Consider the following 25,019-nt stretch of genomic DNA (forward strand, 5'->3'; position numbering starts at 1 on the left):
TGCTTTACATTTAAATAGCCAGCTGTGGTCAGTGGCTACTACATTGGGCAGCACAAGAGGAGTCATTCACAGGCACCGGTGCCCTGCCAGGCAGCTGGGCAGGGTGGCCCATTAGCGTGGGCTCAGAGAGGCCCGGGTACTCTTTGCACCTATGAAGTCATTTCTTCCGCCCAACAAGCTCCTCCAGAATAAAGTCGGGGACTGTCGTCAGACTCCGGCTCAGCTGGGAGCAGACAAGGTTGGTAAACCGTGGACTCCACTGACTTCTGTCTCTCTTGCCCCCACACTTTCCACCCACAACTCTTTTTAAATTTTAAATGTTTCTATTGAATTCAGAGGAAGGGAGAGGAAGAGAGAGAGAAACATCCATGATGAGAGAGAATCATTGATCGGCTGCCTCCCGCAGGCCCCAGTAATCAAGCCCGAAACCGGGCATGTGTCCCGACCAGGAATCTAACCGCAACCTCCTGGTTCATAGGTCCCGGCTCAACCACTGAGCCACACCGGCTGGGCCCACAACTCCTTTTATTTTAATTTTTATCTATTGATTTGAGAGAAAGAGAGAAAAACATCTATCTGTTGCTCCCTCTATTCATGCATTCATTGGTTGCCTCTTGTGCCCCACGGGGATGGAACTGCGGCCGCCTTGGCACATTGAGACCACGCTTGAACCAACTGAGCTACCCCGCCAGGGCTCCACCCACAACTCTTAGGTCCCTCAGAGAAGTTGGGTGGGGACGCGTGGGAGACACCCCCTGGGTCTCTCCTCTCGAGCCTTTCAGCTGCTTTACTCTCCACCGCAAACCCAGGAGGCTCAGCATTTCCATTTCACAGACGAGGGAACGGAGGCTCCAGTAGGTTCGGGGCACAGGGCGGGAAGCAGCGGGAGCTCCAGCCGAAGGATGAACTTTTGGGGGTTCTGGTGACGTCAAAGACATCTTCGTGGGCCGGGTTGTCAGGGTGCGCGGGGAAAACGGCGGGTAAATATTTGGGGCTGTAACCTGGGCTCCAGCCAGTCCTAGTCACTGCGGTTCCCGGGCGGCGCGTGGCGAGGGCGGTGTCTGGGGACCCGGGCGCCCTGGCGGGCGGCCCGAGCCCACGCGCTGGCCCCGCCCCGCCCCGCCCCGCCCCGCCCGCGGCTATAAGACGCCCGGGCTGCGGTGGCGGCGCTGTCGAAAGGGCGCGTGCGGACCGAACCGGGAGCGCAAGGAGCGACAGGCAGAGCGACGGGCAGAGCGGGAGCAGAGCGGGAGCGCGGGCGGGAGAGCGAGCGCCGAGCCCCCGCTTCAGTGCGAGCGTCCGGGGCCCCGGGCAGCACCTCGTCAGACCCTCCGCCCCGCGCCGGGCAGAGCCCGCCCATGAAGCCGCCCGCAGCGCAGGGCAGCCCCGCGGCCGCCGCAGCCGCAGGTGAGTGGGGGTCCCCGTAGAGCCCTGGGCCTACAGGTGGGGGGCGGAGTGGGGTGGGGGGGGGGAAGGCGGGGAAGAAGAGTGATGCGTGTCCTCCCTTACACTTTACCTCCCGCCATCCTCCCCAGCGGAGCCTGCCCGTGGCGGGTCAGCTTCCTCCCCCCACGCGGGGCCGAGGACCCGAGCCCGACGCCGCGCGCGCAGCCTGACTCAGTTTTCCCTCCGCCTGCGGCTTCGCACGCGCCCCCGGGGGAGCGAGCGTGGGGACGCGGGGCCGGCGGCGCGTGGGGGAGAGTCCCCGGTGTCACCGGCGGGCGGCCTTGGCTGCAGTTTTACGCGCTGGAGGCGGTTTCCTCTCTCCGAGGTGGCGGGATGTAGACCGGGCTTCCAGGGGCGGGGGGGGGGGGGGGGGGGGGGGGGGAGAATATCAGGGAGTCACCGGCGGCGGCGACCCCGCGCTGTCACCGGGCGGGCGCGGTGATGGTCGGTATCCCCGGGGGTGGGCGGCCCCTCCGCGCGGGACGGACGCGGTGCCCGCGGGTCCCGGCGCCTGAGCCCGCGTCCCCGCCCGCAGCGCCGGCCCTGGACTCGGCGGCCGCCGGCGACCTGACGGACGCGCTGTGCGAGTTTGACGCGGTGCTGGCTGACTTCGCGTCGCCCTTCCACGAGCGCCACTTCCACTACGAGGAGCATCTGGAGCGCATGAAGCGGCGGAGCAGCGCCAGCGTCAGCGACAGCAGCGGCTTCAGCGACTCCGAGAGTAAGTGCGCCCCGCGGCTCCCGCTCCGTCCAGGAAGGAGCGCTGGGCGGGTCTCAGTTTGCCCATCTGTAGTCCGGGGGGTGGGGCCCTGCAGCTCAGGGCAGTCTCCAGGGCCCCGGGAGAGTGGAGTCGCGGGGCGGTCGCCCAGCGGGGGCGAGAACCCGGGGAAGGCTCTTGAGGGCCAGTGGGTCGCCCTGCCGCCCGCAGGTGTCACAGGCGGGAGGGTTTACTGAAGCAGCAGAAGGGACTCCTGGGACCCACGCCTTTCCACAGTTCCCTCCCCTCCGCTCCTTCCCCCTTCCCCCCCTCCCAGCAGTAACTTTTCAGAGGATGTGGAGCAAGTGGCACAGGAATGGGGGTGGGAGGGGACGTGGGAGGGCACAATACTGAAACATTTGTGAAACCAGGAGAAGTTTCATAAACGGCTGCTCTTGGGATTTTTGAAATAACTTCTTGCACCTTCTTTTGGCCCCGAGCTCCCAGACTCGCTGCTCCATTACAGGGAGTTTTGAAAGACTCCCTGGCACTGCTGGGTTCAAGTATTTTAGGAAGTCGCCCTTCCTTCAGGCAGGCCCCGGGTGGCGGGGGCGGGGGGGGAGTGCTGGCTTTGGGGACACTCAGACGGACAGGGAGCCAGCGAGCAGACAGGGGGGAGATGCTTCCTGGTGCCTGCCAGGGTCTCTGTCCTAAACAACCTCAAGGGAGACAGCTTTCTCCAGGAACCCCATGTCCTCTAAGGATTACGGATGTCTGTTTAGGTGTCAAACAGCACATTTGGTGATTTTTTCAGTATTACATGCTTGCCGGTTTCAAAGGACTTATTTTTCAAAGTGAATTTGAAGCAATTCTGGGTTATTCTCGAGACTTCACTCCCTAGATGGCTACAAGCATGAATGGCCCTCTCTTTGCTGCCCTGGACTCTGGAAGTGAAAGCAATGACCTTTCCTTGTAATTCTCCTCTTTTGAAATCTGAAGTTCTTCCTTGTTAGAGGGCAAAGGTTCAGTCCTAGACTTAAACGTGAGCTGTCTCCTGAGAAGGCATAAAGGGCCCGCACCACCCTTCAGAGTTGGAGTCAGAAACCTGAGTTCCAGCTGACTTTCTTTGGGCTGCCTTGCCCAAGGGTTAGATCTAATTGCAGCTTTGAGGTGAAAGGGAAGGGAATAGTGTGCTGTTAATTTTCCATTTTGTATTTTTGGACTTTGTGGCTAATGACCAGACTGCTTATATTTAATTTCAAAGGGAAGTCTAAAAACTTTTGAAATGTGTCTCCCTATCTGTGGCCAAACTGAAATACGTCTCCTTCTCCTGGGGCATGGAGCAAGTTATTCACTGAGAACAAATTCTCTCCCCCACAGGAAAGAACGCTGGGGCAGCCTGTCCAGTGCTGGTCTATTGCAAAGAACAGCTCCTTTCTAAACCACAGCCGCCCTTGGCTGGAGTATGGTCTGAGCTCGCCCATTCATGGGTGATTGCAGCTCCCTCTGGGTAGGGTTTCAGAGCTGGGATCTGTTTTCAGGGGCCTCAAAGAGAAGGTACTTGAAACACATTCTGAACGGTTTTTTTTTGGGGGGGGGGGTGTTTGAAATAATCTGTATTGTTCTTTAGGGTATGTGTGTATATTTTGTTTTCTGCTTTTGTTGTTAACTGTTGAACTAAACCTTAGCTTGGTGTTGAGAGAAGTAATAGGGAGGGTATAAAGAAGGCTCCGGTGACATCAGTCTTTTCATCAAATGTGTAGTTTGTCCCCCATATGACTGCTTAGAACTAGTCCTGACAGAAGCGGTGTGTCTCTAAATAGTAATTTCTTAAGGAAGCGTAATTTGTATATCTTAATTGCCACCAAGAATTGAGTACAGGCATTCGTTTTAATCGTTTGTCTGTTTAAATGCTTTCCTGTGGAAGCGAATGTTTGAGAGAGGTAGATGCTGCTGAATTCAGTCCACCAAAAGGGAGACACACCAAGATAAGACAATAAGAGAAGGCCACTTTTGCCAAGCCCTGACTATGATTACTATTAGTATTTATTAGCTCTTACTATTAGTGGTCTCTTTGCTGGGCTTTAAATGTGTTATCTCATATGATCCCTACCACAGTTCTATAAGGTAGACACTGTTATTTGTATTTTTCTGATAAGACATCAGAACCACATGGGCTCTCTCTCTCTAAGGCCTTGCTCTTCAGGGTGGGTTGTTGGCTGGAATGGGAGCCAAGTCCTCAGGAATAGACATGAAGTCCCATTGGACCCAGATCAGGTGCCTGTTTAGCAGTGGTGGTTGTGTGTGAAGGTGTATCTTTCAAGTGGTCATCTGCTGGGCAGTGGGGCCCAGGCTGAGCACCGTCAGCCCTGGGCGATGAGTGGGCTTCAGTTTCTCTAACTGTGAGGCTGAACTGATGCTGTTTAATAGTGTAATTAGAAATATCCATAGCTCATAATTAGGAAGAAATATTTGCTCTTTTTAAAAAAATACTTTTATTGATTTCAGAGGGGAAGGGAGAGGGAGAGAGAAACATCAATGATGAGAGAGAATCATTGGCTGCCGCCTGCATGCCCTCCACTAGGGATTGATCCCGAAACCCGGGCATGTGCCCTTGGCAGGAATCAAACCCAGGACCCTTTAGTCCGCAGGCCGATGCTCTACCCACTGAGCCAAACCAGCCAGGGCTTTTTGCTCTTTTTAATGCTTTCAAGGAAACACTAAAATGCATATATCAGGCTATACTATGTAGATCACATATACATTTAAGTCAGTATCTTCCATGAAAATGTTAATGTATGAAACTCTAAATCAAGGTTGCCTTAGTTTTCACTTTACCCTTATAGTTGTATTGCTCTGAAGATGTTCCCACTGCATTTCTTTTAAAATATATATATATATATATTTATTGCTTTCAGTGAGGAAGGGAGAGGGAGAGAGATTTGGAAACATCAATGATGTCATTGGTCGGCTGCCTCCTGTACACCCCCCACTGGGGCAGAGCCTGCATTGTGGGCATGTGCCCTGACCAGGAATTGAACCGTAAACTCCTGGTTCATAGGTTGATGCTCAACCTATTCCAGGTACATTTCTGTGTTTTTTTGTTTTTTTTTTAAGAATCCTTCCTTTTCTCACTAGGTTACTTGCATCCAAAGGAGAAAGATAGACATTTCTTCTTCCACCCAAAGAAGCAAGTTACTTAGATGGGAAAGAAGAATGGACATTTAATAAGGAAATACTCCTTCCTGTTCTCACTTAGGGAGTCCGAAGACATGGAGAGGACCAAAATAACAATTGCAAGATAACTTCACCTTAGGGGTGGCATTCAAATGGGGGTGATCAAAATAGGCTTGTTCCTTTCCCCTACTTGGGTTCTGACAGGTAATCTCAGGCACCTTCGTGGGAGTAGTTTAACTTCAGCAGTAAACGGGCAGTGTAGTTAGGAGCTAGGGCAGTGTGGTCCAAACTTGACCATCAGACGTGCTGCAGGAGTTGCACACATCTTTGGTTTAAACCTCTTTTTCAAACGATACTATTTTCTCAATATTTCTAAAACCATTTCCAAAAATAGTGAGAAAACAACATAGTTTTAAAAATAACTTTAAGCCAAATATGTTTAAGGTCTGAAGTTTACTGTGTATGCTGGGGCTATTATGATATTGTAGGGCCATTTTAGGGGACAAGCGACTGGCTTCCTTAGCACGTGTAAGACCTAGAAGGTTTGAATGTCTTTGCCTAGACTATTCCAGCTTGGCCCTGGGAGAGGGGACCTTATGGACCCTGGGTGCCAGCATGATGGGAAGCATATCGGCTGATCAGACATAGGAGCCCCTGAGACTAGAACCTGAACTTGTTCAAACCGTGGGAGAATGGGGAGTGAGGAGCCCTCTGGTTGCCCTCGTACTGCATTAGGAATTCTGGGTGGGTGACAGGGTCTCACTCTGAGGGCCGCCTGGAGAGCTGTCTAGAGGCACGAGCAGTCCCAGAAGGAAAGCTGAGACAGCAGCGGTGAAACTGAGGAAGCGGCTCTTTCTTATTCTATCCCACTTTCAATGAGGCTGCCAGAACTTAGATTTTTGAGGAGATTCACCACCCCCCCCATCCCCTGCGGCAAAAGGGAAACAGGCCCAAGGCTTTCTTTTTCTCAGTTGATTACTATAGTTTGCTTGCCTTCAACGTGTGGGATTGTTCTATATTTACAGGAGCTCTGGCCAAGGTTCACCGTCTGTGGTTTTACTCCCCGCTGGACTAGCACATGTTGGCGCTAACCCTAAATTACCTTTCTCCCCACCCCTAAACTAAAAACACACGTCTACCTTTTAAACAAGCCTCTGTTTTTGCAGCCGAGTTTCCCAAGCTCTGTGAGTGATTCTAAAGTTAGATGTTTGTATATTTAATATGCTTACATTTCTTCTAACGGTGTCTTACAAAACTTGGTCTCTGAATTTGAGGTTCCTGGCTTCAGCACACGAAGTTGACTTGACAAGGATGCTTTATGGGGCTTTGGGTTGCTTGTGAGATGGGCTGGTTGAAGTAGACGTAAGGCTTTAAAATATCTATTCTTGCCACCTGCCAAGGTTCCTGAAATCATCACTGTTTGGGTCCCTCAAGCCCCTATTGATAGCACCTGATACCCGAGTGGGGCAATAATACATTAATAATGTGTATTAATAATACACACTGCTGTCATTTCATTAGACTAACTGGCCATTATTTTGCAAGGAGTAGAGTTCCAGGGGAATGACAAGAACAGGAAGCCAGGCTTTGCTTACCTTTTAATTTACCACAGCGCTTAGCGTGAGATGTTGTTCATTGCAGGTGCTTAATAAAAGTCTATAATATGAAATTTTATTGGGCAAAGGGTAAAGAGAGGTCAAGAGTTTGAGGTACTTTTGTGTCGGTGGTTTGTTCTTGGGAGGTTTGTTCTAGGGCACCTCTACAGATAAGCTTCTCTTAAGGACTTCGCTACTATCTGAAGAAGAGGAGGAAGCCTGGGCCTGAATCTTGATTCTTATTATTCTCTGTGGTGACCTTTCCTGTCCTGGGTATTCCACCCTCCATTTTGCCGGGAACTTGAAAATAAATCATGAAAACCATAGGTATCATACACGGAGCACCTCAGTTATTCCCCTTTTGCAAAAGAAACTAAGGCTCAGAGGTGAAGTGACTTGCACAGGGCCACACAGCTTTCACGGCCTCTCTCCCACACCTCCATGGCGGCAGCTTCTGCCGGGTCCACCGTATCTCTGGGGCTCTTGAGGTTGTCCCTTGCATCTTTTTCGTGAATGACATTTGTAGAATATTACCACAGGGTGGGACTAAACTGTGGGCAGTTTTGGCTAAAGGATACTGGGTTTCATTTCCTTTTGATGGTTGAACATTTTGGAGTCTGGAGTCAAGTTTGGCCCAGATTGTGCATAGGACTTAAAGAAAGAGAGACGCATCAAGGTGTATCAATGAGCCAGAATATGAGCTAGTGTGTGTGTGTGTGTGTGTGTGTGTGTGTGTGTGTGTGTTTTCTCCTCCCAAAAGATGAGTATATGGTGATGTAAAATAGCTGGAGAGTTGGAGCAGAATAGAGATGAAGTCCAAAGTCCCGGCCAGGGCCTGTGGTACAGGGTGGGGTGGAATAAGGTGTGGTGGAGAAACTGGCTCTCCACGGCCAACTGTCTCTGGGAGATAGAGAGCAGAGGTGTGGCCACTGAGCTCTGGGCCAGCGAGTCTCTGGGTTTGGCACTCTGGGCCAGGGATGGGGGTGAGATAATGTGCCAAAGGCCTAGTGTTCCCTCCTTCTGGCTCAGGAGTCTGGGCACGAGGCCTGCCTCCCCAGGCCCCCCTGTGGTTTTCCTGCCTCTATGACTTGCCTCATCTTTCTCCCACACACTTGTGGGATTCTCCTGACTTTTGCCTGGTAACAAATAGTAACACTCCGCTGTAGGTCTGCAGTGGACACAACCACTTTGCTGTATGTTGGGAAAAGGCTTTCCCTTGAGGAAACCCAGACTGCTCTGGTGGGCTTAGCTGACAAGGCAAACAGAAGGCACTTGCCAAGTTGAATTCCACTGAGTACAAGAGTCCTAAGAAATATTAACAGGGGTGCCACGGAAAAGTGTCCCGTGATCAAGTAAACTTGGGAAATAGGGCTTCCTCCTTTATCATAAGACTTCTCAGGGATGTTAAAGTGGACATACACAATGGGAATATCCAAGGATGCTCAGTGCTCCCCAAACTTAGTTGATTACACAGTTCTCTCTTTTTTTTAAGGGACCAGTATTCCGAGGAATATGTTTTTAGGGAAATGTGAGAGGTTCACCATTTGGATCTCAGTAGGTGTTCGTCATCAAAGCCCTGAAAAATGATGTGGTCCTTTCAGGTGATGTGAGCTGGACCTTTAAAGGGCGAGAACTTTGAGGGTTGGGCATGTTTGAAAAAGTGGACAAGATGGGTGTGTGGGCCAGGAAGACAAGATGGTGCTGTCCCCCCTCCCCACCCCCGCAGACGAGCAGGGGAGGCAAGGGACCAAAGAAGGATGTGTTTGCCTCCTCCTGACCTGGAGGTAATTGGATAATTCTTATGGAGGAATGGGGGCTGGCCAGGCCCTCATGATTCAGCTTCCCTCTCTCACCTGAAGAGTATTTCCAGAGATCATCTCCGCTACAGCCGTGGCTGGCTTTGTGTTTTGTTTTAACCAGGAAGACTGTTCCTTTGTGACCTCATTGGCCACATCCTGCTTCCTCTGTCTGCTCTGCCTTTGAGCCCTTCGAGTTGGTGCAGCTCAGCCGGCAGCTCCTCTCTGTCACAGCCGCATGGCTGGGCTGGCGGTGGGTTGGTTTCCTCTCCCTTGGCAGGATTTAGAGAAATAGAATCTCAGAACTTCAGAGCAGGAAAGGACTTTAAGGATTATTTAGTCCATTTTCCCATTTTATTGATGGGTAAGCTGAGACCCAGAGATACTGTCTTGCTCAAGGGCACCCAAGTAGCTGAGCAGTTTCCTTGACGCCAGGGCAGCCCTGCTTCTGTGACTTTGTCTTGCTGTCGCTCTGGTCTTTGGGGGTCTGACAATAGAGGGAACCATGAAATCACTCAAAGTGTCTGTAACAGACAAGCTACCGGAGGAGAAATCTTTATCTTTGACCCTCTAGCTTAACTCCAGAGGGTAAGCTCTCAGGAAAATCATGACAAAGATTCTCTCTTGAACAGGCAGGGAAAATTAGTCAGTCATGGGAGCCAACCTTGTGTTTATATTTTAGGGGGTTCAGAGGGCAGAAACTACATTTTTTAGAAAAGATGATTCCTTATGTCTAAGATCCCAAATCAACCTGGTGTTGGTCAGGCACCTGGGCAGTGGGCTCCTGTGTGGTTGTGGTGACTCCATCACGCCTGACCTTCTTCAGGGCAGCAAGGGCCTTTGGTGCGTGTGATTACACACACACACACACACACACGCACACACACAAGCTCGCTCTCCTGCTTCAAATCATTTTGGGGGCAGACACATAAAATCTGGAAATAACCCATTTTGTTTACTAGAAATTTATATCTTTTGCTCCTTTTGGTAATAAGCTGTTGATCATAGACTGAAGACCATTCCTAATGAGTTATGTTTCTTTCCTGAAAGGTGCAGATTCATTTTATAGGAACAGCTTCAGCTTCAGTGACGAAAAACTGAATTCTCCAACAGACTCCACCCCCGCTCTGCTCTCTCCCGCCATCACTCCTCGGAAAGGTGAGTTCATTAGTTGGAGCTCGTTGTTTTTTTTTTTTTTTTGGCTTTCTTATTCCCTTCCTCTTCTCAGTCTCTTCTCTCTTCCCCCTGATCCTTAGCCAATCTTTCCCAAAAGCAAAACAAACAGATGACTAATATCTTAGCATAGTATAGTGTAAAGTGGAATTTATTATTTTTCAGGGTTTTGGTCAGTGTGGAAGTGAAATCAGATAACACGGTGGGGGTGGCATGGGGTCACCAAAAAAACCAAATTCACAGGGAGAAAGAAAGCTAGTAGACGCTACGCAGTGCTCTGCTTTCTCTCAGGCGGCATCCTCGAGCCTGTGCCGAGGACAGTGCTCGCCCTGACTGGTGGGCTCCAGGGTTTAAAACTCAGCAGTTGGGCTTAGCAGAAAGTAGAAGTCTTTTTATTGCGTTAACTATCTAACCAATGATTTCAGATGACCAATTTAGCAATTAAATGGGGTCATCATTATGAGACAAGAGATGATCTAACATGATTCTAAATAGCAGCTCCAGCCCGTCTCTGATGTGGTCTGAGTAGCCCTGGAAGCTTTAAAGATGCATGAGCGGCTTCTTATTTTTTGGAACTAGTAAGCGTTTCCAGCTAGAGAGCTGAATGTTCTGTTACAGTGAACAAAGGCCCTTTTGAAAACAAAAGGAGTTTTTTTTTTTTTCCTTAAGAAACAGTATACTTGCTGAAAATAGTTGCAGAATGCAATAAAAATAGAACATGGTTGAAGAGAAATATGAAGATCCCATCACTTTTCTCACTCTGGCAGTAAGGTGGAATTCTCTCTTTCAAAGGAGCCGTTTTAAAACTCTCTCAGGATAGCAATATTAGCAGCCTCCAGGGACTCCGCCATTGTCCTGCCCTCCGTCTGTAACAGGTCTGTTGAATTCAGACAGACAGAGCAGTCTAGAAAGTGGCTTAAAACATGTCCAGATCTGCTACCTGATCCTCAAGAGGTAGGAATTAAAGAGGGGAACAGAGCCCTACTGGCAAATTGACTATATTAACTAAAAACAAAGAGCCATTTGTAGCCAGCAGGGGTTAATTAATACGTATACCCAGTAATGCATTTCAGAGAAGGCATGAATGATGAATTCTACAGAAAAAAAGTAAGATACACAGAAAAAGTATGTATCAGGATGCAGAGGAAACAAGATCAGGAGGAGGACTCGTTCCCTCGTGCTGGCACCTGGATGGGATAAGAGAAGCCTCATGTCCCCTTCCCTGTACCATTTCAACAAGGACAAGTGGCTCTTCATTCATTTCATACTGGAGGGACTCTGAGGGCCTAAGGTGACAGTACAAGCAAGAAAGTGTCAGAGAGCAGGAATTAGGGGATCTGGGTGTCCATTCGCACAGGGCCATGCTTACTGAATATTTTTGACTGATAACTCAAATCCTACGCAATCAAAAAAAAGCAAAACATTTTATCTTTCTTCCTTGCTCCTTACACCCCCCCCTTCCCTATCACCCCCCAAACTTTTAAGGCCTCAAAGGGAGGTTTCTTCCAGATTGTTGGGGGGCGGGTAAGGTAGGGGAATAAAAGAATCATTTAGTTTATTCTTCAGAATGCGGTTCGGAGTTGACTGTAAGTAAACCCTGGAGCAGTCACTGGGGTTGGTACAGGACACTCTTCAGTAACATCTCTGAAGATAGAGAGATGCAAAACAGGGTCAGATAATAGTAGAAAAAGTGGGAGTCATCAGCTGTCTCTGATATGGGGAAACTGAACTCCAACTATTGTTTTTCAGCCAAACTAGGAGACACGAAAGAGCTAGAAGACTTTATTGCTGATCTTGACAGAACATTAGCAAGTGAGTACCTGCCTGGTATTAAAAAATCAAACGGAAAACTAACCGACACCTCTGATAAAGTGCTGTAATGTTTACCGACTTGCCTGGGGCAGGAAGTTACACCATAAGGCTTCTTTAGGTTCCAATACAGGACTCTAGTGGCTCAGAAAGAAATTGGGAGGATCAGCTTGCCTTAAAGTAGACCGAGCAACTTTTCAAACTGCGAGAATAGGCCACCAGCAAACAATGGCATTTTGTTTGAGAAATGGAGAGTATAAGTAGTATAGTCATTAGAGCAAGACTGGAGCTTTACCATCATGATGGTCTGCCAGGCTTTTCAGAGAAGAAATGAGCTGATTGGCTATGCAGGCATTATGCTGACAAGCCAGAGGGTTCCATCCCATAGCCAGGGAAATTCCCAGGTTTGATCCAGGGGCTTGGTGAGGTCTGACTTCCAGAGGGTTGGGTCCTGAGAGAGAGTTAGCTAGGGAGACCCTGTAACCAAAGATCCAAGCTAGTTACGAAAAAGATCTACATTAAGAATGCGATACCTTATTTCCCATTGGCCATTACATAATTATACCCCATTTTGTGTAACCAAAAATGTTGAAACCTGGAGATATCTGATCATAACTGCACACTGTTTCAAAAGGACAGGATTTCAGGAGCCAGAGGACAGCTAGAGCTTCTGAGATCAGCGTTTCAGTAGCTCTCTTCTTGTTCAGTCACAGAACAAGCTTGGAGAATTTTGTCCTAGCCCCTTACTTTTTCAATGAAAGAGTTGATTTTCCATAAAAAATATTTTATGCTGTGCTCTGCTAAATAGCTGGGCAAAATCTGAAAAATTGGATCCAAAGCTGGTTATTTAAAAATAACTCTGTTCTTCACACTGTTTCAGACAGGCTTACATAGTAGGTGGAAAGTCCTGTGTGTTCTCTACCTGCAGAGCTATTGCCCATTTTCTCACACACTGTACCTTCCTACATCAGAAGACCAAAGCCTGTTTTGACAGAGATTTTTTGTAATTACAGTTCAGTTGCATTAGACCCACGTAACAAGCCTGTCTCCTTCATGGAAATTGCAGCGGGCTGACCAGTCATACCAGTTAATCAGACATACATTATGTGGGAAACCTGACATTAAGTTTGTTGCTTTGATGCATGTCTGAGATGGTGTTTAAACATAGGAATTGTATACTTTTGTGAATGGATAACCTTATCTATCCTATTTACAGGTATGTGAGAAAAGGAGAAGTTCTGGGTCCTTTCATCATAAGGGAAAAGCTTCAGAAAGCTCCGAGGGCCTGGTAAAATCAGCTGCAGAATTTGCTGCCAGAAGGAATAGAGATGAGCACACGTCCACCACCAGGCCATGCCCAGCTGGTCCTAAAACTAGCCTTTGGGCTCATCCTTGAGCAATTTCAACAGTGAAACTGACTTTGTTTACCTGCTTGCAGCATATTAGAGCAGACCACCCATGCTAATATCGTATTTCTCTTAAAAGATAGCTTTCATGTAATTTAAAGTGCTTTTATGAAAATATTTGTAATTAATTATATATAGTTGGAAACAGTGATATGCTTTCCTCATTATAATATATTTTTGTATGCAAATAAAATTTGAACTGGAGTCTGTATTTTGCAAGCTTTCTTTCCCTCCCTTTATTTCTTTCAATATATTATCATTCAAATAATATTCTAGTGGGAATGACATGCCTCTTGACTTCTAACAAGGACCTTGGATGCTGCCAATTGTACTAGACAATAGGATGGTAAACTTAAAATGTTACTTTGTTTGTTTGTTTTTTAATCCTCACCCGAGGATATTTTTCCATTGATTTTTAGATAGAGTGGAAGAGAGAGGGAAAGACAGAGAGAAATATCGATGTGAGAGCAACACATCGATTGGTGGCCTCCTGCTGGGCCAGGGAGGAGCCTGCAGCCAAGGTACATGCCCTTGACTGGAATCGAACCCAGGACCCTTCGTTCTGCAGTCCAAGTCTCTATCCACTGAGCCAAATAAGCTAGGGCTAAAAATGTTACTTTGAAACTCATTTCTGAATTCTAGAGGGAAAAGTTGTATGATTAATGGGAAATTTTAATTTGAGGATTGTGGCTTTGATGGAAGTTGTGTTTCTCTTCTATCTCTGTTCTCCTATCTTTATATCTTAGCATCTTTTTTTTAGGTGTCATGTGCTCTATCCTTCAGTTTAAGGGAAATATCAGTTTCACTCAGAATCCAGGTCTTAAATATAAGGGAAAGCTGGGGCAGCCAGAAGACTTGATGGTGCTCTTACAAATCTCTATGCTAAGGAAGATTAGATGGACTGATCTCGGTGCCCATGTTCAGCTGGCTTTGGTGGAGCCGGAGGGTCCAGATGCAAGGTCTTCCATCGGGTGGGCTTTGCATGTAGAAGCCAATGCTCCCCTCCCCTCCCACCTGCCCTTTTTGGAGGCTGGGAGAGGTGTAAAAACAGGAAAGTTCATAATTTTCTTATTTATGATTTTCTATTTAAAAACCTCTAAAATGGCCCTGCTGGTTTGGCTCAGTGGATAGAGCATTGGCCTGTGGACTAAAGGGTCCTGGGTTTGATTCCGGTCAAGGGCACATGCCCGGGTTGCAGGCTTGATCCCTGGTGGGGAGCGTGCAGGAGGCAGCTGATCTCTCTCTCTCTCTCTCTCTCTCTCTCTCTCTCTCTCTCTCTCTCTCCCGTCCTCTCTGAAATCAATAATCAAAATCTCTGAAATCAATCCTGGTATACTTGTTTTTAGTTCTATTAGTTATGTTATGGGTTTACATAAAAATACTATTTACAAGTAGAAATAGTTTTACTTCTTTCCAATCTGAATGCCTTTTTAATTCTTTCTGTTGCCTCATTGCCCTAGCTAGAACTTCCAGTACAATGTTGAGAACAAATGGTGAGAGGGCATACCCTTATCTTGTTCCTGATCTTAGAGGGAAGCTTTTATCTTTTAGCTTTAAGTATGATGTTCGCTGTGGGCATATTTTCTTTTTCAATCAAAGGAGCTCTTGACTTGTTTTCTAAACACAACTTTTCCATGACCTGGAACTGTTTCTTGCTCATGCTTGGGAGCCTTTATCTTCTTTGGATAAATCTTTTTTCCTTTTTTTAAATCAGGGCACCAGTGGCTGGTGTCAGTATAACTGGCAGTATAATTTTTATAACTAGCCTCTTCTGGGATTGAGGCTCTCTCTGCATTTGGCAGCTCTTTCTTTATGGTCTCCTGGAGCATGAACTCCCATAGTTAGAAGTGCAGGGTATGTGGCCTATTGCGGGGATAAGGCCAGTGGTTTGAGGAAAAGAAATGGGTTCTTTTAGAGAAGTGTTGGGGGGAGAGTAGTTTATGTACTATAAACTTCTCTTGGATGAATAATTGGGGACAAGTACAACTTGTGGGCTGAGTTACAGCTTGGGTTCTGAGAATGTTGAAAAAAGTGTTTTAAATGTTTTTACAAGATGTATTTCAAGTAGCACATTCCTAAACTGTCTTGAGAAATAGGTATTAAGGTCATATAAGTGCTGCATGGTATGTACCCCACTTAGAGATTCATTCACATCAGTGCATAAATACTTAGGGTCAGTTTAAGTTTGTGAATCAGAGAACCCAAAATAGAGTGTCTTGAACAACATGGAAGATTTTTCTTTTTTCCTCACTATCAGCCCAGAGGTGAGCAGTACTGGGTGTGCGGCTCTAGGGTCCAAAGTGGCTGCTCCTGCCCTTGTCATCACATGTACATCCCGGCCATTAGAAAGGAGGAAAGGTGAGTAAACACAGGCTTATTTCTTTCAATGACATGACTAGAAGGGACACAATCACTTGTGCGCATATTCCCGTGTCTAGATCTTTGTCCGGTGGTCACTCCCAGCTGCAAGGGCGGCTGTGAAAACGTCTCTAGCTGGGCAGATATACTATATGTGCTCAGCTAACATGTGAGAGCGCTGATATTAACGAAAGACAAAGAGAATGGGTATTGGAGGACAACTCGTCCCCTCTGCCACTGAACCCTGCAGTGTTCCTCCTCCGGACCCGAGAGCCAGCAGCATGCCCTTGCAAACTGCTTGATTGTTACCTGGAATGTGTCAGCGAATGAGCTTTTCTGGAACAGAACAAGACCAGACATTGAGCGTGCAGAGCTGTTCGGATGCGAATAGTATGATTTTGAGTTTGGAAATTTTCTGTTTTAACTTCTGGGAGGAATAGCTAAATCAAAACAAAACAAAATGTTTGACACTCGCCCAAAGGGAGAGGATCCAGTGCCAGCCTAAGTGTTTACACACCAGCCAGCCCCTAGGATGGGACAGAGGAACCAATGCTCACCTCTTCTTGGGGGCATTGTGACGGAGACGGGCTACATTGCACATCTGTCCAGGTGTGAGAAGGCCATCCGAGTGGAGGGGCAGTTGGAAGTGGTGGGTAGCTTACTGGCAATCTGGGTGGGGAACTGGAGGAGTTAGACTGGGAAAAGGGGGAGAAAGTAGAGTATGGGCTTTCAAACTAGACCAGTTCTGCCACTCTACCTGGGTGCGACCTCAAGTTCACCCTCCTCACAGAGGCTCTGTTTCCTCATTTTTAAATGGAGATGTGAGTCCTTGTCTCCCAGGGTCACTGTGAAGGTCAAATACAGAAAACCTAGTGTCTACAACTCCTCACCCTCCTCTTCATCTACAAGGACACTGGGCTCCTCTACCCAAGGCACAACCAAGCTTCACCTGTAGCAGTCTTAGAGGCGGTTCCAGCCCCATCGTTCCTCCTCCGATAAAAGAAAGCCAGAAGATGCTGTCTGATGGGACCAGAGGGAGCAAGGCAGGGGGAGAACATGGGACTCAGAGCCCAGAGATGGGCTTCAAGCCCCGGCCTGCCACCGACTGGTCCGGGTCCCTCCCTGGGCCTCAGCTTCCTCCAGGTTAAGCACAGGACGGGGACTCCGTGTCTCCAGGACTCACTGTCGGGTTTCTCTAGCCCCTCCAGTTTGGTGGCTCTGGCTCTGACCTCAGACCTTCGCTCTTTTCTGAAAAGCAGATGAGATCTTTTTTCTTGGTTTTTCGGGCTGTGTTTCTTCCACATCCTTCTCCAAAATGTTTGCCTGTGCTAATTTATTTGGCTAAGAAGGTTTGTGGTGAGAGACACCAAACAGGAAATGGCTGTCATAGCTGCTGTCTGCACTTTTGTTTTTTTAAGGCTTTCTCCGGCATCGCTTACCTTCTCTGCGTCGCTTGGTATTGATTTAAGTGCAGGGGCAAGTGGAAGGGGAAAGGGAAAGGGAAACCCATTTTTAGAAGGGAACGTTTTCCTTCAAGTTCAGAGTTTACTGAAGGTTAATGATCACACACAATGGCAGTGTTCGGTGGGCCTCTACCCTACAGGGCCTTTGCACACGCAGGTCCCTCGGCCTGGAATGCCTACTCTTCCCTGTATTTTTTCTAGTTAATTTCCACTTCTTTAGGATTAAGCATCACTTCTTCAGAAAGGCTTCTTGGTCCCCCAGTCTCGGTTGGTTCCTTGGAGCTATTGTTGTAGAGCACTCCTTAAGTACACTAATCTTGGTTTGCAATGACATGTTTGTTAGTGTGATTTTTTTGGGTTCATTTCCCCCCACCCTCCTGCAAGTGAACCATAGCTCCACACAGGCAGGAACCAGCTGGCTTGGCTTGCCACAGGTCATTTCCTGGCATGACCCCTGGCACATAATAAGGACCCAGTCCATACTTGTTGAATGAATAAGTGAAATTTCTCGCCTCTTCTACAGCCCAGGCAGGCTGGGCATGACACGAGACTGTGGGTTGCTTTTTTACCGCGTCCTCTCACCAGGCCACCCTTCTCTTGCAGGTCCTTTCAGCTTTCCTTTCTCAGGGTCTTGCCCCCACACTACCAAGGCATCTGAAAAATGGATCCAAGGCCAGGACTGGCACTGGGGGCCCATAGCAGTTTCTTCCCCAGCTATTTATTTTTTCAGAGGAAGAGAGACTTCTGAAGATTGAGAGACCCTTGAGGACAAACAGAATGAATCTTTAATGGTGGAACTTCAGGCAGAGTGAGGTAGGGAAAGAGGTGAACTTCCTATCACTCCAGGGAGAGACAGGATGCCAGGCTGACCCTGCTCATGGCACACATTTATACCTTTTCTTAGGACCCAAGGATTCCAAAATCAGCAAAACCCTCTGAGCCTCATTGGGAAAAGAATGGTTCGCACACCATGTGTATGGGGATGTGTGCGTGCACGTGAGCATGTGTACGTGTGTATGCCTGTGTATGCATATGTGAGTGTTTGTATGTTATAAGTTAGGTAGAAGGAACAGGAGACAAAGACATGGCCCTGGTCTGGAAGGCCCCTAGAAGCCAGGGCCTTCAGAGAACCTGGTGCTGAGCTGCTCACCGAACTGGCCTGCTAGCAATGGCTCCGTCTGCCTTCTGGGGCTGGACCGGCCCTCCCTCCTGCAGGCTTGCTCTTGCTTGTCAACGTGACCAAACAGGATTACCTTTGTCATTGAGTTTTCATGCATCTCATGGGAAGGGCCCATTCCTGTGTGCTCCCAGGAGGCGTGTGACCCACTGTCCTAGGCCCGGGGCCAAAGCCTGTTCTGGAACCAAGAGTCAGGGCTTGGTTGTGAATCCCGAGCCAAAGGAAGCCCCTCCTCGCCAAGAACAGGTCTGGGGAGGGGGGAACAGGACGAGAGTGTGACCCTCACTTGTCAGGGTATCTTGAGGGTGAGGCCTGGAGGTGCAGGAAGGAAGCCCAGGTGGGGACGGAGCACAGAGTCTGAGTGAGGGGCTGCTTCCGCGGAGGGGAGCGGGAGTGATAACTCAGGTAGCCAGAGAGGGTTTGGGGAACAGGATGAGCTACTCAGCGGGGTTTCCAGCAGGGGAGCAGACTGGAAGGAGAGGAACGCTGGTGAACATGGCATTCAGGATCACCGGAAAGGCGGGCCAGCAGCTCACCTCCCAGACAGAAGAGGGACTGGCGCTTGATCGCAGTCCCAGCCAGCTCTGCCCCGACTGCTATATTTCCTTGGGCTGATCCACAAAAAGTTCTAGTCAAGCTAGAAGAAAACTGGGGCTGAAGGGTTAAGTGGCCGAACATTGTGTCTCTCAGACAAAAAGGTTTCAGGAAGGTGAAACCAGAGACCTGAATGTACCACGGGGAAAATGAGCTCCCCAAACCCGAAGTATAATTAAGCACCATAATCTCAGAGATCTAGGGCTGATAGCGAGATTGGCTGTGTCCAGAAGGACATTCCCTTACCACTTGCTCCTGCGCAGATAAGAGGAGTTGCATAAGGCCACAGGCAAGGCAACCAGGGAGTGGCACACAAGAAAAACATTTGCTGAGGGAGGTCACCTTGATCTGAGGAAGCCATTGTGCTAAGATTAGACTGGCCCTCTGAGAGGTTATGGCCCAGGTTAGGGCCCAGGCCCCAGGGGTCCCAGTGCACGTGGAAAAGTGAAATCTGGATCCTTTTCTACTTTTTAAAATCTTGGTTGAGAAAGGGAAGAGATTGTTTCTCCTTGGCAGGCTACTGAATGAAGTTTTTCAGGCTGCACACACCGTTTGTAATTTGGGATCTGAGATACCAAAGTAGTAAGTCTTCCTTTGTGTGAATTCTGCCTTCTCAGTTCTGCCACTTCTTGAGATCCAGAAACTCTTTTCAGGTTGTATGAAGTCCTGTTTTTAAAGCAAACTATTTTCCCCCTGGGAAGAAAGGGGACAGATGCACTAACATTATCCGAAAGGTCAGATTAACATTTTCTCCTGATAATTCAGACTCTGCGCCAGACAATCACTACTTTATTTCTTTTAATGATGATAGACACCTGCTTGGAGCTTAGGCACTTATTTTCTGAGTCTCTTATTGGCTTCCGGATCCAAGAGAAACACGGGGACCTGGAGACGTTCTGAGAGGAGGTGTGAGGGGCCGGGAAATGAAGCTCTCCATTTCAAGGGGCTGGGCTTCCATTGTCCCGCTCCCTTAAGAGACTGAATGGCAATTCAATGCCACTCAGGAGAGGTCACCTGCTTTCCATGTCATCCTGGAGGGTTGGGGCTTGCTTTTGAATCCGAGGCTTTTTCATTTTTAAAAGAGAGAGAACCGTTTATCTGAAAGGGTGGAGGGAAGTCAGCAGAGTAGGTCCTTGACCTCATAGGCCTTTCCTGCCCCATGGCTATTCCTCCCTACTCTCTGGTCCACACTGTGGGCCTCTTGAGCTCTTCTACTTTAGAGAACGGAAATCCACTTGACGGCTAACTGTGCATGAGCCTGGCCTGGGTCCCAGCTAAAGTCACCATTTCAGCTGCATCTCATCCATGCCACTGAATGAGGTGGCTGTCGCAGGAACTGCACCTTTTCCAGGGTAGCATGATAGACAGCCTTAGAGGTCACACTGGGGTTTCTGAAAGCCAAGGCATCCTGTTCTGGAATTTTAAATAGACAAGTTTAGCCCTAGCCAGTTTGGCTCAGTGGATAGAGTGTTGGCCTGCTGACTGAAGGGTCCCGGGTTTTAGTCCAGTCAAGGGCGCATACCTTAGTTGCAGGCTCATGCAGGAGACAACCAATCGATGTGTTGCTCTCACATCGATATTTCTCTCTGTCTTTCCCTCTCTCTTCCACTCTCTCTAAAAATCAATTGAAAAATATCCTCAGGTGAGGATTAAAAAAAGTAATAATAATAAAATAAAAATAAATAAATAGGCAGGTCTAGCATTGAAGAAATGAGAAGTAATCTTCAAAGGAGGCTGCTTAAAGAAGGATGTTTATGTGAATGCAATACCCGGTGAATCCGTTCCAGAGCTTTTAGGAGAAACTCTGAAAGGTCTCCTCGGGGCGGGAATTCCATGCCAGTTATAACAGTACCATGGCGTCTGACATAGGTGCTCTCCTTTCATTCTCAGGGCAGCCCTGTGAGGCAGGCGTTATCATGCCCAGAGGATGAAACTAAAGCTTTGTTTATAGCAGGGGAGAGAGGCAGAGCAGGGCCACATCTGGGCTCATCTGGATTAACCTCATGCTCCTATCATACCAGCTGGCCCCCAAGGAGAGAGCTGGGGAGTTGGCCTCCTTGACCTCTGATCAGGCAGAAATCTCAGACTTTGCCCCTTGCCAATGAAACCCTGTGTTTTCCCTCCTCTTCCAGCTGATACGTGACAACCTCAGAAGCAAGCTGGTTAACATATGACGTCCAGAGAAGGGACTGATGAGTAAAACTCCAGAGCTCCCCTTGCCTTCCCAAGTTAGACCCAAGGAATATGTGGAAAAGAGGAAACACAGAAATTACCTGGAGAAGTGCATGGAATCAGCTTCTTCAGGAATCACGCAAGATAGAGTGAATTGGTAGCCACCCAGGCTGGTCCTCAGGATAGCCCAATATATTGGGGAGGAGATTAATGCCAACCCGGGAAACTTGCTCCGAGTTTTGGTGCTGAGAAGACAGGCTCCCCGGAGGTGAATTCCTGTGGCCGAGCAGCTCCTCAAATGTCTGAAGCAGGATTGGCGCAGGCCGGTACGTCTTGTGCTCTCCGCATGTTTCGCCGGCACAGCGTGCTAGAATGTGGTTTTACAGGGAGAGCTGCAAAGCTGGTTCTGCACTTTCTCTATTTCTTCTATCCTTTGCCCCAGTGTTATCTCGCCTGGAGTGTTAACTCCACTGCCTTAGCTCAGCTCCTCATTTCGCTTCACTGGGTTACCAGGCTCCATGCTGTCTTCTCCATCCTCTTCAAGCCACTGCTGACATGCCCACCAGTGTGATATCTGACCATGTCACCATCACCTGCTTAAAACCCTTTCATGCTTCCTTATTGTCTTAAAGATAGATTTTAAAAATAATAGCTTTGTTGAGCTATAATTCCAATACTACAGAATTTGCCCCTTTAAAATGTACAATTCTGTTGTCTTAACTATATTCACAGGGTTGTACAACCATCACCACTATCTAGTTCCAGAACAATGCCATCTCCCCCCAAAGAAACCTGTGCCCATTAGTACGCGACCCCCTTTCCTTCCAATCACTGGCAACCACTAACCCTCTTCTTTCTCTTTGAATTTGTCTGTTCTTCACATTTCATAGAAATAATATGTGGTCTTTTGAGTCTAGCTTTTTTCACTTAGCATCATGTTGTCAAGATTCATCCAAGTTGTAACATGAATCAGTACTTCATTCCTTTTTTATGACTGAACTAGAGGCCCGGTGCACGAAATTCATGCACTGGTAGGGTCCCTAGCAGCTGCTGGCTGCCAGCTGCCAGCTGGGGCCTCCCTCCCTTTCCCTGGCTGGCCCCGCTCCCTGGTCGAACTCCTGGACAACTCCCAGTTGAGGGAACAATTTGCATACTACGCTTTTATTATATAGGATAACATTTCATTATATAGATTTTCCAGATTTTGCTTATCCATTCATTTATTGATGGACATTCTGATTGCCTCTGCTTTTTGGCTATTGTGAATACTATAATGCTGCTATGAATGTTTGTGTACAGATTTTTCTGTGGACATGTTTTTATTTCTTTTGCATCTATACCTAGGTGTGGAATTTCTGGGTTGTGGCCCATTCTGGGCTTGCCCCCAGGATCCTGCCATGCCCTGGCCCAGACCCCACTCCTCTCTCTTGCCAGAGTGGGTAATGGCAGCTCTGCGAGAACACCACACCCCGACGGTGCCTGCCTTTTCACCTGCCATCCAGCCCCTTGGCATGGCCTGCTTTTCTCTAACCTCTGCACCTGGGTAACTCCTTCAATGTTCAGTTCAGGCATCACCAACTGGGATTCTACAATGAACAAAACAAATCCTGCTTTTGTGGAGCTTCTGTCAGAGTGGGGAAAATAGGCAAAAAGATATGTAATGATGTATTAACATGCACACATGTAGGGAGCTAGTTATTTGTTGAAAATGTATGCCATGCATTCCTTTCCTCCGTGGGGGAATTGTGCTGTCCCAGCAGGAACAAGGACTCCATTTTCCTGCCTTTCTTGTATCTAGAAGTCCCCATATGACTAATTCTCGCCGGTGGAGTGTGAGTTGAAGTGATGTGTGTTGCTTCTGGGAGAGGGTGTTAAAGAAGTGGGTGGGTTTTCTCCATATTCTCTCCCTTTTTCTCTGCTGTTTGGGTGCAGAGGACTCTGAGGCCACAGGGATGGCAAGTCCACTGATAGAAGGAGCCCGGGTGCCTGACTCACCATGTGGAAGGCAGCCATATGCTGGCCAGGAACATCACACTGGGCTGATACTCCATTTACTTCTGTTTCTTAGGCCAATGAAATGCCTCATTTTCCCTAACATGAAGCATTAGTATTTCCCATTTTACCTCCTTACTCCTAGCCACACAAATATTCCTTCTCTTGATTCACCTTCCTTAAACAAAGTAGAACAGGGGGTTATAAATACCCATAAGGTTGTTTCATTGCAAGAACAACAGCAAAAAAAGCTTATTTTCTTTCTTTCTGCTTTTTAAATACCCACAACATCTGCTTCAGTGTAAGCGCTCCAAAAATATTTATCAAATTGAATCAAGGGTCCTAGGAAATGTATTGAATTTACCAAAACAAGACCTGGTTTATTTTGAAAGTGTTGTGATGACAACTAGTCTCTTAACGAGTCACATGACCCAGTTTGCCCATCCACCCAATGAGGCAGGGGCAAGGGCTGGTTTGTGCCACGTGATGACTCCAACAGATACCCACAGGTGTTCCTGGCTCGTTGCTGGGTTTCATTGTTTCACATTGACGTTCACTGGCCACAGACACCTGCGTTTTTGCATGTTGTTGCTCAGACCACAAAAATCCCCATTATAACGTTTGAGTACCCAGGAGTGGTTAACTCCAAACTGGCCCAAACACTTTCCTGTTACCTCCAGGGCAGGGACCAGTCTTTTAAGTGTTTAAAACACTGTGGACATGAGATTCATGACGCAGGGTTCCTGCTCCTCGGGGCTCCCACTGGAGGTTTAAGTTTTCCACATCAAATTGTATTGGCTGTACTTCATTGAGCTTTTACTATGTGGCAGGCACTGTCCTGAGCATATTGTCTCTCACAATATCCACACAATAGTCCTATGAGGTAGCTACTCTATGGTTTCCATTTTACCCTTGAGGAACCTAAGGGGTTAAGCAATTTGCCTAAGGTCACGTAGTAAGAGGAGGAGACAGGTTTTCTTTCCAGCCTGTCTGACCCCAAAGTCCAGCGCTCATAAGCACCATGTTTCATAACAGAAGGTGGAGCTCCTGACTTCTGTGAGTGATACAAGTATAATGTAAGAATGCACATCATTGCTATGGTGCATCTCTGGGCCCCAAGCTGTGTGGCTGGACTGGTTCAGGGCCTTTGTGGAAGAACCAGCTCAGCTTTGAAATGGGCTTGAAAGAAAGGAGAGAGAGAGCGGGAGGGAGAGGGAGAGGTAGAGATTGAGAGAGGAGGAGGGTGTGGCGGCGAGGAGGGCGAGGGAGAAATTTTCAGACTTCATTAAGCATATTCTAATGCCATTAACACATTTTTTTTGTGTGTTTCAGATGAAGGGTGGTCCCTTAGTGATGACAGAATCCCCACATTTCCCATTCAGAAGGGACGTAATGGCACATAGCTCTGCTTCAGCCTCCTATCTCCAGGAAGGATTAGAGAAATAACCTTTAGATCTGTTCCCTCATCACTATTATGGGGCTTTGGAGTGCAGGGAAGAGTGGATGGCCTTAGAGGGCCGGGAGAGGCTTCAATCTCTGGTCTTCCCATGATAGAGAAAAGCCAAGTTTTCTATCTCTTTCATATGGTGATGTCCACGAGCCTGCTGATGAGCTAGGCTGGGTCTCTGGCTGCTCCAGGACTGAAAACTGGGGTGTGGGGGTTGGGTTTCAACAAAGGTATTGAGAAAATAGGAGTATCCATGATTAGATTTTGACTAAGAAATTTACTCTTTGTAAATTAATTTCCACCTCTTATGTTTGTGTTTTCTTTGTTTTTCCTTCTTTACTGGTTGTGGTAGATGGATTTATTGGCTCAGATTCTTTGCCCCTCCTTGTATTCAGAGTCTTTTCCATGTGATTCTGCAGTTTCTTCCACTAGAGGCAGGGTTGATTTGTTCTTGACTTTGGGCTTGCCCTCTGAATTGGGTTGTCTCTTAACAGATTACAAGCAGAGAGTTGACGTGCATTTGCACGGTTGGGCTTTTTTTTTTTTTTTTTTTTTTTTCACGAACTCGCCATCATCAGGAGAACATGCCAAGCTAGCCCACTGATCTAAGGAAGATAAGACACACATGGAGCAGATCTAGTCCCAACTTGTCGTTTAGAGCTGCCCAGCCAAGCTCAGCCTGTATCAGCTTGGCTCCAGCCAATGCACAAATGCATG

The 25,019-nt window shown here is 47.9% G+C and overlaps 1 protein-coding gene across 1 annotated transcript; it reads left to right on the forward strand.

Annotated features, from left to right (window-relative positions):
- The first annotated feature begins 1,147 nt into the window (after window positions 1-1,147).
- RGCC (regulator of cell cycle) lies at window positions 1,148-13,303 on the forward strand. The gene is made up of 5 exons (XM_079778517.1): window positions 1,148-1,407; window positions 1,982-2,167; window positions 9,762-9,869; window positions 11,634-11,696; window positions 12,910-13,303. The coding sequence occupies exons 1-5, from the start codon at window positions 1,359-1,361 to the stop codon at window positions 12,915-12,917; spliced, it is 414 nt and encodes a 137-aa protein (XP_079634643.1). The 5' UTR covers window positions 1,148-1,358; the 3' UTR covers window positions 12,918-13,303.
- Window positions 13,304-25,019: the final 11,716 nt, after the last annotated feature.

The sequence above is a fragment of the Cnephaeus nilssonii genome (assembly GCF_951640355.1).
Source record: "Cnephaeus nilssonii genome assembly, chromosome: 8".
In the NCBI taxonomy this organism is placed as follows: Eukaryota; Metazoa; Chordata; class Mammalia; order Chiroptera; family Vespertilionidae; genus Cnephaeus; species Cnephaeus nilssonii.